At 37.8% G+C, this 12,464-nt stretch overlaps 1 protein-coding gene and 1 pseudogene across 1 annotated transcript; one reads left to right on the top strand and one right to left on the bottom strand.

Moving 5' to 3' along the window:
• Positions 1-4,211: 4,211 nt before the first annotated feature.
• On the top strand, positions 4,212-5,484 carry LOC133763340 (nucleophosmin). Its single transcript, XM_062196860.1, has one exon. It carries the CDS (start codon positions 4,307-4,309, stop codon positions 5,189-5,191), a length of 885 nt encoding a protein of 294 aa, XP_062052844.1. The 5' UTR covers positions 4,212-4,306; the 3' UTR covers positions 5,192-5,484.
• A 1,133-nt stretch (positions 5,485-6,617) lies between these two features.
• On the bottom strand, positions 6,618-7,713 carry LOC133763860 (heterogeneous nuclear ribonucleoprotein D-like; annotated as a pseudogene).
• Positions 7,714-12,464: the final 4,751 nt, after the last annotated feature.

Here is a 12,464-nt window from a genome sequence, read left to right as displayed (position 1 = left end):
TTCAAATTGGCATAGCTCCAGCAGTTGCGCCCATCTGGGGAGTGAACCAGCAGATTGAAGACCTCTCTGTCTCTACCTCCCTCTCTGTAATTCTGTATTTCAAATAAATAAAATAAATCTTTAAAAAAAGAAAGAAAGAAAAATGAACTGAATCTTGTAAGAGGTTCTGGGAAAGACTCTCTGACAAATTAAAATAATATTTAACCTGAGACTTGGGAATTAGTTTAGAGAGGTGTGTGCGTCTGTGTGTGTGTATGTATGTGCATGTATATTTGTTAGAAATTAGTATTTCATATACAAAAGGTAGGATGAGCAAGAGTTGTGAGGACAAAAGATTGTTGTGCATTTCAGGAACAGAGAAGATTTGCATGCATTATGTAACATGATTAAGAAGAGATTAAAAAAAGATGAAGATGGATAAACAGACAGGAATTACATTATCTAAATCTTATAGAATCTGTAAGCTTTCCCATAAAGAAGTGGAAAGTTATTAAACGACTTTGTGAGAGGTGTTTTTAAAATAAATTTATTTATTTGGTAGAAACAGATAGAGGGAGAAGGAGAGGGAGAGGTAAAGTGAGATATCTTCCATCTACTAGTTCACTCTTTAATCCTTATAACAGCTGGAGCTGGGCCAAGCCAAAGCTAAGAGGTTTTCAATCTGGGTTGGGTTTCCCATGTAGTTGTCAGAGAACCAAGTACTCCAGCCATGGTAAGCTGCCTTCCAGGGTATATATGAGTAAAATGCTGGAAGGAGAAGTACAGGCAAGACTTGAAACCTAGGGACTCCAACATGGAATTTTAGCATCCCAAGCAATGAATGATATGACAACTGTGCTAAATGTCCACTAAGAGATTCTTTTAACAATCAGGTGAAAGTGTGAATATTCTAATAGAGAAATATAAGATTAGACATAGGAAAAACAGACGGAGCCTATTTATCTATGCCCAGATATTTGATCATGGTGATTTTGAGTAGTAACAATAAAATGTTAGAGAAGTGAACACATTCAAGACACACTTTGCACATTTAGAAACCAGAATTGACAAGACTTGTATAATGAACTGGAAGAGAGGTGATCAGGTAGAAGGGATTTTAAGCAACACTCCCAGGTTTCTGAAAATAGCAATTCAGTGGATAAAAAGTCATGTGTCAAGACAGTTAATATTTGAGGCAAAGCTGATTTGATGGGGCATATCATGGGTTTAATGTTTGAGGTATCTACGTGGATTATTCAAAAAATTATACATGTGGATGCTAAAATAAAAGTGGATTTAATGCTTGAATCAAATGCATTTGGGGAGTAATATTTTAATAAGTATGATAAAGTCAGGTAAAATAATTTTCATTAACTATAGCTTCTATATTAGGTGAACTGAAATAATCCAAAGTTAATCTGGAAGCATTAAAAACTATGTACATTTTAACATTTCCTTAAAATTCTGATGAGAAGAAATTATCTTTTCAAAAAAAGATCAACTAATTTATCTAATAATAGTGTTAAGTGATCATATTATTCATCTTAATGCAAGTAAGAACTGTCCAAGGTCAAATCTCTTCCCACAAAGAAAGACAGTATATTGTGCAGGCTAATGCACCATCCTTCCCAATCACTTTGTGTTTTCCTTTTTATTTTCAAGATAAGCAATATTTTTGATGAACTAACTGTGTTTTGCAAAAGACACATAGTTAAGAAGTCATTTCCAAAAACCCCTCCACCTCAAAGGATCAAATATCAATGAAATAAGTGAACTGTTGTAATAAAAACTGTCTTTGAATTAATTTCCTCCAGCACTTTTCTATGCATGAGTCCTTTGCATTTCGGGAATACGTTCCTCTAAAATTTGTTTAAAATCATCTGATGAGAGGGAACCTATATTTCAAGGGCAATGATTTTATATAATCATTATAACATGCATTTTTTATTCATTTGTTTATCTATGAATTGTTTCATTTTATTTTTACTTAATACATAAAAGTTGTACAAGTTTAAGAGATGTCATCTGACATTTTGAAACAAGTACAAATTTTGTAATGTTCACATCAGAGTAAACATTTCTGTCTCTTCAAACATCACTTCTTTATGCAGAAACATTCAAAACCTTTATTTTAGTGTTTTTAAAAACAGATTGCATTATTATTACCAGTGGTCACTCTACTAAACAACATAACACCAGAATTTCTTTCTGTCCAACTATAATTAAACATTCATTAATCAATCTTTCCCTTTTTTCCCATCTCCACTTCTCTCCAGTCTCTAGCAATTTATGTTCTATTCTCAAGTCCTATTAGATCAACTTTTTAAATTTTACATTCAAGTGAAATCATGTGGTAGTATTTTAAAGCTTACTTTATTTGAAAGGGAGAGTGACAGAGAAAGAGACAAAGGGAGAAAGAGAGATCTTCCATCTGTAGTTCACTCCCCAAATGTCTACAACTTTGAGAGGTGGGTTACGTGAAAGCTGGAAGCCAGGTTGCGCATGTGTAGGTGGCAAGGATATAAGAATTTGAGCCTGCATGTACTGCCTCTCAGAGTCCTCATTAGTAGGCAGCTGAATTGGAAGTAAAGTCAGGACTTGATTCAGGCACTTCAATATGCAATGCGGGTGTCTCAATCAGTGGCTTAACCTACTGTGCCACAACACCTGCTCCTCTTGGTTCTTGATGGTATTCTTTCTGTGCCTTGCTCATTTCACTTAACATAATGATCTCCAGTTCTGTACATGTTGTTGCCAATGATAAGATTTCACCTTTTCTTATGGTTCAATAGTATTTCACTGTGTATATGTACTACATTTTTTATATCCATTCATCAACTGATAGCTATTTAGATCGTTTCCATTTCTTGATTATTGTAAATAGTGCTGCAATAAAAAAGGAAGTCATTTATGCATTCACTTATTTTATATTTACTATTTTAACAACACACTGTGCTATTTGCTAGATAGGGGACAGCGGAATAAAAAGATGAATCAGAAATGCAATATTCTTTGAGAAAACACGATATATGGGAGTGGCCACCAAAGACAGCAGGGTCTATGAGACAGAATAAAGAGGTGGGAAAATCCATGATTGCACAGGGTGTAATTTATGTGGAATTTATGAACAGAATCATAGTTTTGGGCACCTGCAAGACAAGTGAACCCCCTCATGACAAAGCAGGAGAAAAAGGTTTTTGAGAAAAAAAGAAACGGTGGCTTACTGGAGTACACCCAGACTTTGTCAGAAAATATTAACATTCCTAAAAATGTTACCTGACTGTAGAGTAGTGATTCCTAGAAGAGTAGATGGACAGGCGGAATAAAGGAACATTAGATGGGACCAGCGCTATGGCGCAGTGGGTTAACATCCTGGCCTGAAGCGCCAGCATCCCATATGGGTGCCGGCTGCTCCACTTCCAATCCAGCTCACTGCTATGGCCTGGGAAAGCAGTAGAAGATGGCCCAAACCCTTAGGCCCCTGCACCTGCTTGGGAGACTCGGAAGAAGCTCCTGGCTCCTGGCTTCGGATCAGCACAGCTCCAGCCTTGCAGCCAATCGGAGAGTGAACCAGCAGATAGAAGACCTCTCTCTCTCTCTCTCTCTCTCTCTGCCTCTCCTCTCTCTATGTAACTCTGACTTTCAAATAAATAAATAAAACTTTAAAAAATTAAATTAAAAATAAACATTAGATAAAAGATATCAAAATATAGGTAGATAAAATGACTCTGTTGTTCAACAGTGCAATGGAATGACCACAGCTCAAAATAATGTATCTCATATACTGTATAAAGAATTGAAAGATGTGAGCTGGTGTTGTGGCATAGCAGGTAAAGTTGCTGCCTACAAAGCCAGCATCCCATATGGACACTGGTTCAAGATCTGGCTGCTCTGCTTGTGATATGGCTCCCTGCTAATGCACCTGGGAAAGCAGCAGAAGATGGCCCAAATACTTGGCCCTTCTCAAATTGTGTAAGATATCTGTATCCATTGGGAGAGCTGGAAGAAGCTTCTGATTCCTAGCTTCAGCCTGGCCCAGCCCCAGCCGTTGCAACCATTTGGGGAAGGAAGCAGCAGTCGGAAAATTCTCTCTCTCTCTCTTCCTCTCTCTGTGTAACTTTGACTTTCAAATAAACACATAAATCTTAAAAAAAAAAAAAAAAAAAAAAAGAAAAGAAAAAAAGAAAACAGTCCCTGCAGCCATCTTTTAAAAACAAACCAACCAGCTTTCCCTGGCGTGATTCCGTCCTGCGCGGCTGTTCTTTGCAGCAGTGGGCGTCTAATCTCCGTCCGCTTTCTCTCCCACCCAAGTTCGTCCCTCCGCCTCATGGAAGATTCGATGGACATGGACATGAGCCCCCTGAGGCCCCAGAACTATCTCTTCGGTTGTGAACTAAAGGCTGACAAAGATTATCACTTTAAAGTGGACAATGATGAAAATGAGCACCAGTTATCTTTAAGAACGGTCAGTTTAGGCGCTGGTGCCAAGGATGAACTGCACATTGTTGAAGCAGAGGCAATGAATTACGAAGGCAGCCCAATTAAAGTCACACTGGCAACGTTGAAAATGTCTGTACAGCCAACGGTTTCCCTTGGGGGCTTTGAAATAACACCACCTGTGGTCTTAAGGTTGAAGTGTGGTTCAGGGCCTGTGCATATTAGCGGACAGCACTTAGTAGCTGTGGAGGAAGATGCAGAGTCAGAAGATGAAGAGGAAGAGGATGTGAAGCTATTAAGTATATCTGGAAAACGATCTGCCCCTGGAGGTGGCAGCAAGGTACCACAGAAAAAAGTAAAGCTTGCCGCTGAAGATGATGATGAAGATGACGACGACGACGATGATGATGATGAAGATGATGATGATGATGATTTTGATGATGAGGAAACTGAAGAAAAAGCTCCAGTGAAGAAATCTATACGAGATACCCCAGCCAAAAATGCACAGAAATCAAACCAGAATGGGAAAGACTCAAAACCATCAACACCAAGATCAAAAGGTCAAGAATCCTTCAAAAAACAGGAAAAAACTCCTAAAACACCAAAAGGACCTACTTCCGTAGAAGACATTAAAGCAAAAATGCAAGCAAGTATAGAAAAAGGTGGTTCTCTTCCCAAAGTGGAAGCCAAATTCATCAATTATGTGAAGAATTGCTTCCGGATGACTGACCAGGAGGCTATTCAAGATCTTTGGCAGTGGAGGAAGTCTCTTTAAGAAAATAGTTTAAACAGTTTGTTAAAATTTTCCGTCTTATTTCATTTCTGTAATAGTTGATATCTGGCTGTCCTTTTTATAATGCAGAGTGAGAACTTTCCCTACCGTGTTTGATAAATGTTGTCCAGGTTCCATTGCCAAGATTGTGTTGTCCAAAATGCCTGTTTAGTTTTTAAAGAAGGAACTCCACCCTTTGCTTGGTTTTAAGTATGTATGGAATGTTATGATAGGACACAGTAGTATCAGTGGTCAGACGTGGAAATGGTGGGGAGACAAATATACATGTGAAATAAACTCAGTATTTTAATAAAATAGAACTGTTACTCTTTCAAAAAAAAAAAAAAAAAAACAAACCAACCAAAAATGAAAGATGGGGCCAGCATTGTGGGGGTCAAGTAAAGCCACCATCTGTGACATCAGTATCCCATAGGGGCACTAGTTTGCAACCTGATCTGGATCAGTCCTGGCCATTGTAGCCACTTGGCAAGTGAATCAGTGGATGGAAGATCTCTTTCTCACTCACTCTCTCCCTTTCTCTGTAGCTCTGACTTTCAAAAAACAATAAATCTTAAAAAAAAAAAAGTATACTTGAAAGAATGGAGCTGTTAGACTCCAAACACCAAGCCAATATAAGGAAATTGAGATGCTAATTGTGCATAATTTGATCATATGAAGTATATGTGCATGGAAATATGCAAAATATCCCATTAAAACATACAAGTATTATAAGTTAATTTCTTTTTTTACAAGTTAATTTCAAATTTTAAAAATATCAGAGCCAGCATTGTGGTACAGAGAGCTAAGCTGCGACCTGTGATGCCACCATCCCATCTGAGCACTGTTTGAAACCCAGAAGCTGATCTGCTTCCAATCCAGCTCCCTGATAATGAACCCGGAAAAGAAACGGAAGACAGCCCAAATACTTGGGTACCTGCCACTTCCATAGGAGACCTGGATGGAACCCTCGACCAACCCTGGCCATTGCATACATTTGGAGAGTGAATCAGTGGCTAGAAGATACTTTCTCTTTCTCTCTCTCTCTCTGTCTCTGGCTCTGGCTCTGCCTTGCAAACGAGTAAAATAATTTTTAAAATATCACAGTTAGACTGCAGTTTTAGTAGGCTATATATCCCAAGGACTCAAAGAAACCTTAAATGTTTCTAATAATACTTTAAAAAAACACATAATGGAGCATTTAATTGTGGTTTGTCATGAAACGAACAAATAAAAGTAGTAAAAATACAAATCCACATAGAGTTATAACACTGATGGCAAAGGACAAAGCAAAAACAAGTGTGTCCTGTATACTAGAAAGTCTTTACAAAATTATCACCTTAGATTGACATAAGGTCAGCCTTCCATTTAGTCCTGCAAGATGGGATTCTTAAACACTCCTTATTTTCTCCAAACTCTTCCTTTAGTACATCTAGTCATTGTTTTGGGGATGGTCACTATCTTGAGATATCTTGCCAAAGTGCTCTGTTGACCTTGCCATGCCTTGTCCACCACCTACAGCATTTTTCTCTTTGTGTTGTTGCTGCTGCCTACATGTCTGCTTGAGTTGTGCAAGACTAATTTCACACTTCTCAGAACCAATCTGATGATAATCTGCTTTCTAACAATTTCTTTACTGGCATATTGTCTGTCTATGTGATAAAACAAATACCTCCCCTTAATTTGCTTTTGTATCCATGGAAAATACAATAATTTCAACTTCTCCAAAGGCTCCAAAATATTCTTTAATTTATTATCAAGAAGTATATGGGCTTAATCCACCCACAAACAATTTTCACAGGGTCCTTTTCTTTTAAAAGTTTTGGCTTCACTAAATCTGTCAATTTGCCATCCAGTTTGTGTGTTTTCCCTTCCAAAATCAGCATTAGCATCTTTGAAAGCCACAAATCCAAATCTTCTTGATACTTCAGTGACAGCATCTGCTTTAACTGTACAAGCTACAACTTTCCCAAATCTAGATAATATTTACTTAAATAGTTCTTGCTTGTATCCCAGCTCAAGTTTTCAATAACATTTTAACATCATCTGACTGATGCTTACTGACACTGATATTGGGTCCTTGTAAATAATTCCATGTTACTGTACCGTTCATGCTCTGTATGGTGGAGGACTGTAGGCAAAGCAGTACTGGAATGCAGTCTGGGTCCTGGCAGTAGCAGGTACTGAGCACTTGACAATATTATTAGTAGTAACAAAATGTTATCAATAATAATAATAATATCATTAGTGATTATAATATTGTTACAACTATCATTGGGATTGTTATTTTGGAGATATGATATAAATATATATTTAACTCTTCTTTAGTTTAACTATAGGTATAACAAAATTACAATTTAGACATATACAATAAGATGAAATAAATTATTTATTAAAAGTTAATGACCAAGGGAAAAGATAGGGAGAAAACAGCAGAGGAAACTCTACACAAATTAGAAGAATATAGTGGACCTATGTGGCGGGCAAGGACATACACAATTTATGACCCCAGAGCCGAGAGCCTCCATGTCAGCATTGGAGAGTGAGGTAAGACCCGACTGCAGTAGCCCAAGCCACTGGTGATAAAGCTGCAGCAAAAGCCTACAGGGAAACCGGCTTGGAGCCCAGTGGGGGATAGTGTACCCACCAAACTAAAGGAGGAAAAAACAAAGGGAGGGGCACATTTTCTCTTTCCCAGATCATATTGCAAAGGAATCCTGTAACAAGCTGATAGAGAGCAGGCACAATTTTAGACATGTGTAACAGCTGCACCAGCTCATTACTGTGCCTAACAATGAGCCAACCAGAGACTCCTAAGTCTGGTGGGGAGAACAGACAGGGAACTGGGTGCTCAGGACTATGGGGCGGCTTGTGTACTGGGACTGTGAAAACACTGAGGCTATGTGGGAGGACTCAGGATATGGCTGGGACATCTGGCAATCACTGAGGGAGGCTCCACCCATTCAGCGATTCCTAGTTACCTGGTGAGGGACATTGCTACAGAATCTGAGTTTATATTGAGGACTGTACAGAACCATTGCATGGTCCTTGTGTCAGAGCAGAATCATATACTAATCAGGGCTAGAACCCAGGCACTGGTCTCCCTTGAGGAGCAGAGCTCAGCTGAGTCTAAGCAAACAGACAAGAAGAAACCTCTGCTCTGATTTAAAAAGAGAGAGAGAGAGAGAGAGAGAGAGAGAGAGAGAGAGAGATTTACCATGCCAAACCTGGGAGTGTCACCTCAGAGATACCCTCCACCCTGGGGCCCAGAACAGAGCTTCCTGGCCACACCAACCACATGCTTCTATTCTCTGAAAGCAGGCATTCTACTAATCTACTCTGACATAGTTGAAAGATAAAAGCCACCACAGTGCATAAAAAAGAGAAACCAAAGAGTATCCCTCACAAAAGCCTAATAACAAATGCACCAATTCAAGAAACAAGAATAAGGAAGAAAATATGACACCCCCCAAAGAACACAACACTTCAGTACTAGATGTTGAAGATGACAGATGGAAGAAATGCCAGAAATGGAATTCAAAACATTGATCATAGGATTACCTAGATATAATCAGAAACAGGTACACAAACTAATGAAATCCACACAACACGAAAAAAATTACTACCATGAAATTGAGATCTTAAAGAGAAATCAAAATGAAACCTTGGTAATGAAAATGAAATAGAACTAATAAAAAATACACTGGAAAGCCATAACAACAGAATTGGTGAAGCAGAAGAAAGAAAGAATATTGAACATAGAAGACAAAGCACAGTAATTTATACAGTCAGACCAAACACAAGAAGAAATTAGGAAACTAAAAAGCACTGTTGGGAATCTACAGGATTACAGGGTTATAATATGGGTTATAGGAGTTCAGGAAGGTGTGGAAAAAGGGGAAGTATTAGAAGGCCTTCTTAGTGAAATAATAACAGAAAATTTCTCCAGTTAGGAGAAAGAAAGGGAGGTCCAAGTATACGAATCACATAGAACTCCTATAGACATGACTAGAAAAGATCTTCATCAAGACACATTATAATCAAACTCTCTACAAAAAATTACAAAGATTCTAAAATGCACACAAGAGAAACACTAAATTACTTTCAGAGGATCTCAAATTAGACTCATAGCAGACTTCTCATCAAAAAACCTACAGGCTAGGAGAGAATTTCAAGATATATTCCAACTCTAAAGACAAAAAGACTGTCAACCCAGAATACTATACCCTGCAAAGCTCTCATTTATGAACAAAGGTGAAATAAAGATTCTCCGTGACAAAGAGAAATGGAAAGAATTTGTCACCTCCATCCAGCCCTGAAGAAGATGCTTAAGGATGTGCTACACACAGAAACACAGAAACATGGTCATCATTACAAAGGAAGGTAAAGGAAAGAAATCTCCCAGTAAAAGTACAAAGGAAATCCAAAGTGAAAAATAGGAATATGTTGGAAAATGGTGGGGCAAAATTCATTACTTATCAAAAGTCACCTTAAATGTAAATGACCTTAACTCTCATTAAAAGACACAGATTGGCTGAATGGACTAAAAAACTAAACCCATCTATTTGCTGCCTACATGAAACACATCTCACTGAAAGTGAAAGCATAGATAAAGATATCCCATGCTAACAGAAACCAAAAAAGAATTGGTGTAGCCATGCTAATATCAGACAAAATAGTTTTTTTTTGTTTTTTGTTTTTGTTTTGTTTTGACAGGCAGAGTTAAGACAGTGAGAGAGAGAGAGAGAGACAAAGAGAAAGGTCTTCCTTTTTCTGTTGCTTCACCTCCGCAAATGGCTGCTGTGGCTGGTGCGCTGTGGCCGGCGCACTGCACTGATCCGAAGCCAGGAGCCAGATGCTTCCTCCTGGTCTCCCATGCGGGTGCAGGGCCCAAGCACTTGGGGCATCACTGCCTTCCCAGGCCACAGCAGAGAGCTGGACTGGAAGAGGAGCAACTGGGACAGAATCTGATGCCCCAACCGGGACTAGAACCGAGGGTGCCAACACCAAAGGTGGAGGATTAGCCTAGTGAGCCACGGCACCGGCTATATATTACATATATATATATACATATATATATATATATATATATATATATTACATAGTATCCTTCTTTTTCTCTTTTAACAGTTTTTGTGTTGAAATCTATTATATATATATATATATTATATATATAGAGAGAGAGAGAGAGAGAGAGAGAGAGATGGGATACAGCAAAAGCAAGTGGGATTTATCCCTGGTATGCAAGGATGATTCAATTTTTCCAAATCAGTCAATGTGATACATAACATTAACAAACTGAAGAACAAAAACCATATGATTATCACAATATAAGAAGTGAAAGCATTTGATAAAATACAACATCCTTTCATGATGCAAACTCTAAGCAAATTGGGTACAGAAAGAACATTCCTCAACAAAATCAAGGCAATTTATGACAAACCTACAGCAGTGTCCTATTGAATGGGGAAAAGTTGGAAGCATTCCACTGAGATCTGGAACCAGACAAGAATGTCCACTTTCACTGTTGTTATTCAATATAGTCTGGAAAGTTTTAGCCAGAGCCATTAGGCAAGAAAAAGTAATCAAAGGTATTCAAATTGGGAAAGAGGAAGTCAAACTATCCCTATTTGCAGATGACATGATTCTATATATAGGGGATACAAAAGACTTCACCAAGAGATTATTGGAATTCATAGAAGAGTTTGGGTAAAGCAGCAGGATATAAAGTCAATAGACAAAAATCAACAATGCATTGGCTGAGAAAGAACTTCTAAGATCAATATGATTCACAATAGCTATAAAAACAATCAAATACCTTGGAATAAATTAAACTAAGGATGTCAAATATCTTTATAAAGAGAATTACAGAATATTAAAGAAAGAAATAGAAGAAGATAAGAAAATGGAAAAAAATCTTTCATGTTCATGGAATTGATAATCAATATCATCAAAATGTCTATACTACCAAAAGCAATTAAAGATTCAATGTGATACCAATCAAAATAGCAAAGACATTCTTCTCAGATATAGAAAAAAATGATGATGAAATTCATATGGAAACACAGGAGAACTCAAATAACTGAAGCAATCTTATACAACAAAAACAAAGCTGGATGCATCACAATACCAGATTTCAATACATACTACAAGTCCATTATAAACAAAACAGCCTGATACTGCTACAAATACAGATAGATAGACCAATGGAACAGAATATGAATGCCAGATCAAACCAAGCATCTACAACCAACTTATATTTGACCAAGGAGCTAAAACTAATGCCTGGAACAAGGACAGTGTCTTCAACAAATGATGCTAGGAAAACTGGATTTCCACATGCAGAAGTATGAAGCAGGACCCCTACCTTACACTTTATACCAAAATCCACTTAAAATGATTAAAGACCTAAATATATGACCTGATATCATCAAATTATTAGAGAACATTGGGGAAACCCTGCAAGACATTGACATAGGCAAAGCATTCTTGGAAAAGACCCCAGAGGCACAGGCAATCAAAAGCAGAATTAACAAATGGAATTACATCAAATTGAGAAGCTTCTGTACTGGAAAAGAAGCACTCGGGAAAGTCAAGAGGCAACCAACAGAATGGGAGAAATTACTTGGGAACAATGGAACTGATAAAGGATTAATAACCAGAATATATAAAAGAAAAATTCATGAAACTCCACAGCATCAAAACAAACAACCCACTTAAGAGATGGGTCAAGGACTTAAACAGGCATTTTTCAAAAGAGGAAATCCAAATGGCCAACAGGCACATGAAAAAATGTTCAGGATCACTAGCTTTAGGGAAATGTAATTCAAAACAACAGCGAGGTTCTACCTCACCCCAGTTAGAATGGCTTTCATACAGAAATCAACAAACAACAAATGCTGGCAATGATGTGGGGAAAATGGGACACTAATCCACTGTTGGTTGGAATGCAAACTGGTCAAGCCACTATGGAAGTCAGATTGGAGATACCTCAGAAATCTGAATATAGACCTGCCATTTGACCCAGACATCCCACTCCTGGGAATCTACCCAAAGAAAATGAAATCAGTAAATAGAAGAGTTATCTGCATTCCCATATTTACTGCAGCTCAATTCACAATAGCTAAGACATGGAATCAACCTAAATGCCCATCAACTAAAGACTGGATAAAGAAATTATGGGATATGCACTCTATGGAATACTATGCAGTGCCAAAAAAAATGAAATCCTGTCATTTGCAACAAAATGGAAAAATCTGGAAAACATCATGCTGAATGA

Source organism: Lepus europaeus, chromosome 7 (genome assembly GCF_033115175.1).
Source record: "Lepus europaeus isolate LE1 chromosome 7, mLepTim1.pri, whole genome shotgun sequence".
Classification (NCBI taxonomy): Eukaryota; Metazoa; Chordata; class Mammalia; order Lagomorpha; family Leporidae; genus Lepus; species Lepus europaeus.
The sequence above is the reverse complement of the archived record's forward strand: the minus strand, read 5'-3'. Positions and strand labels throughout refer to the sequence as shown.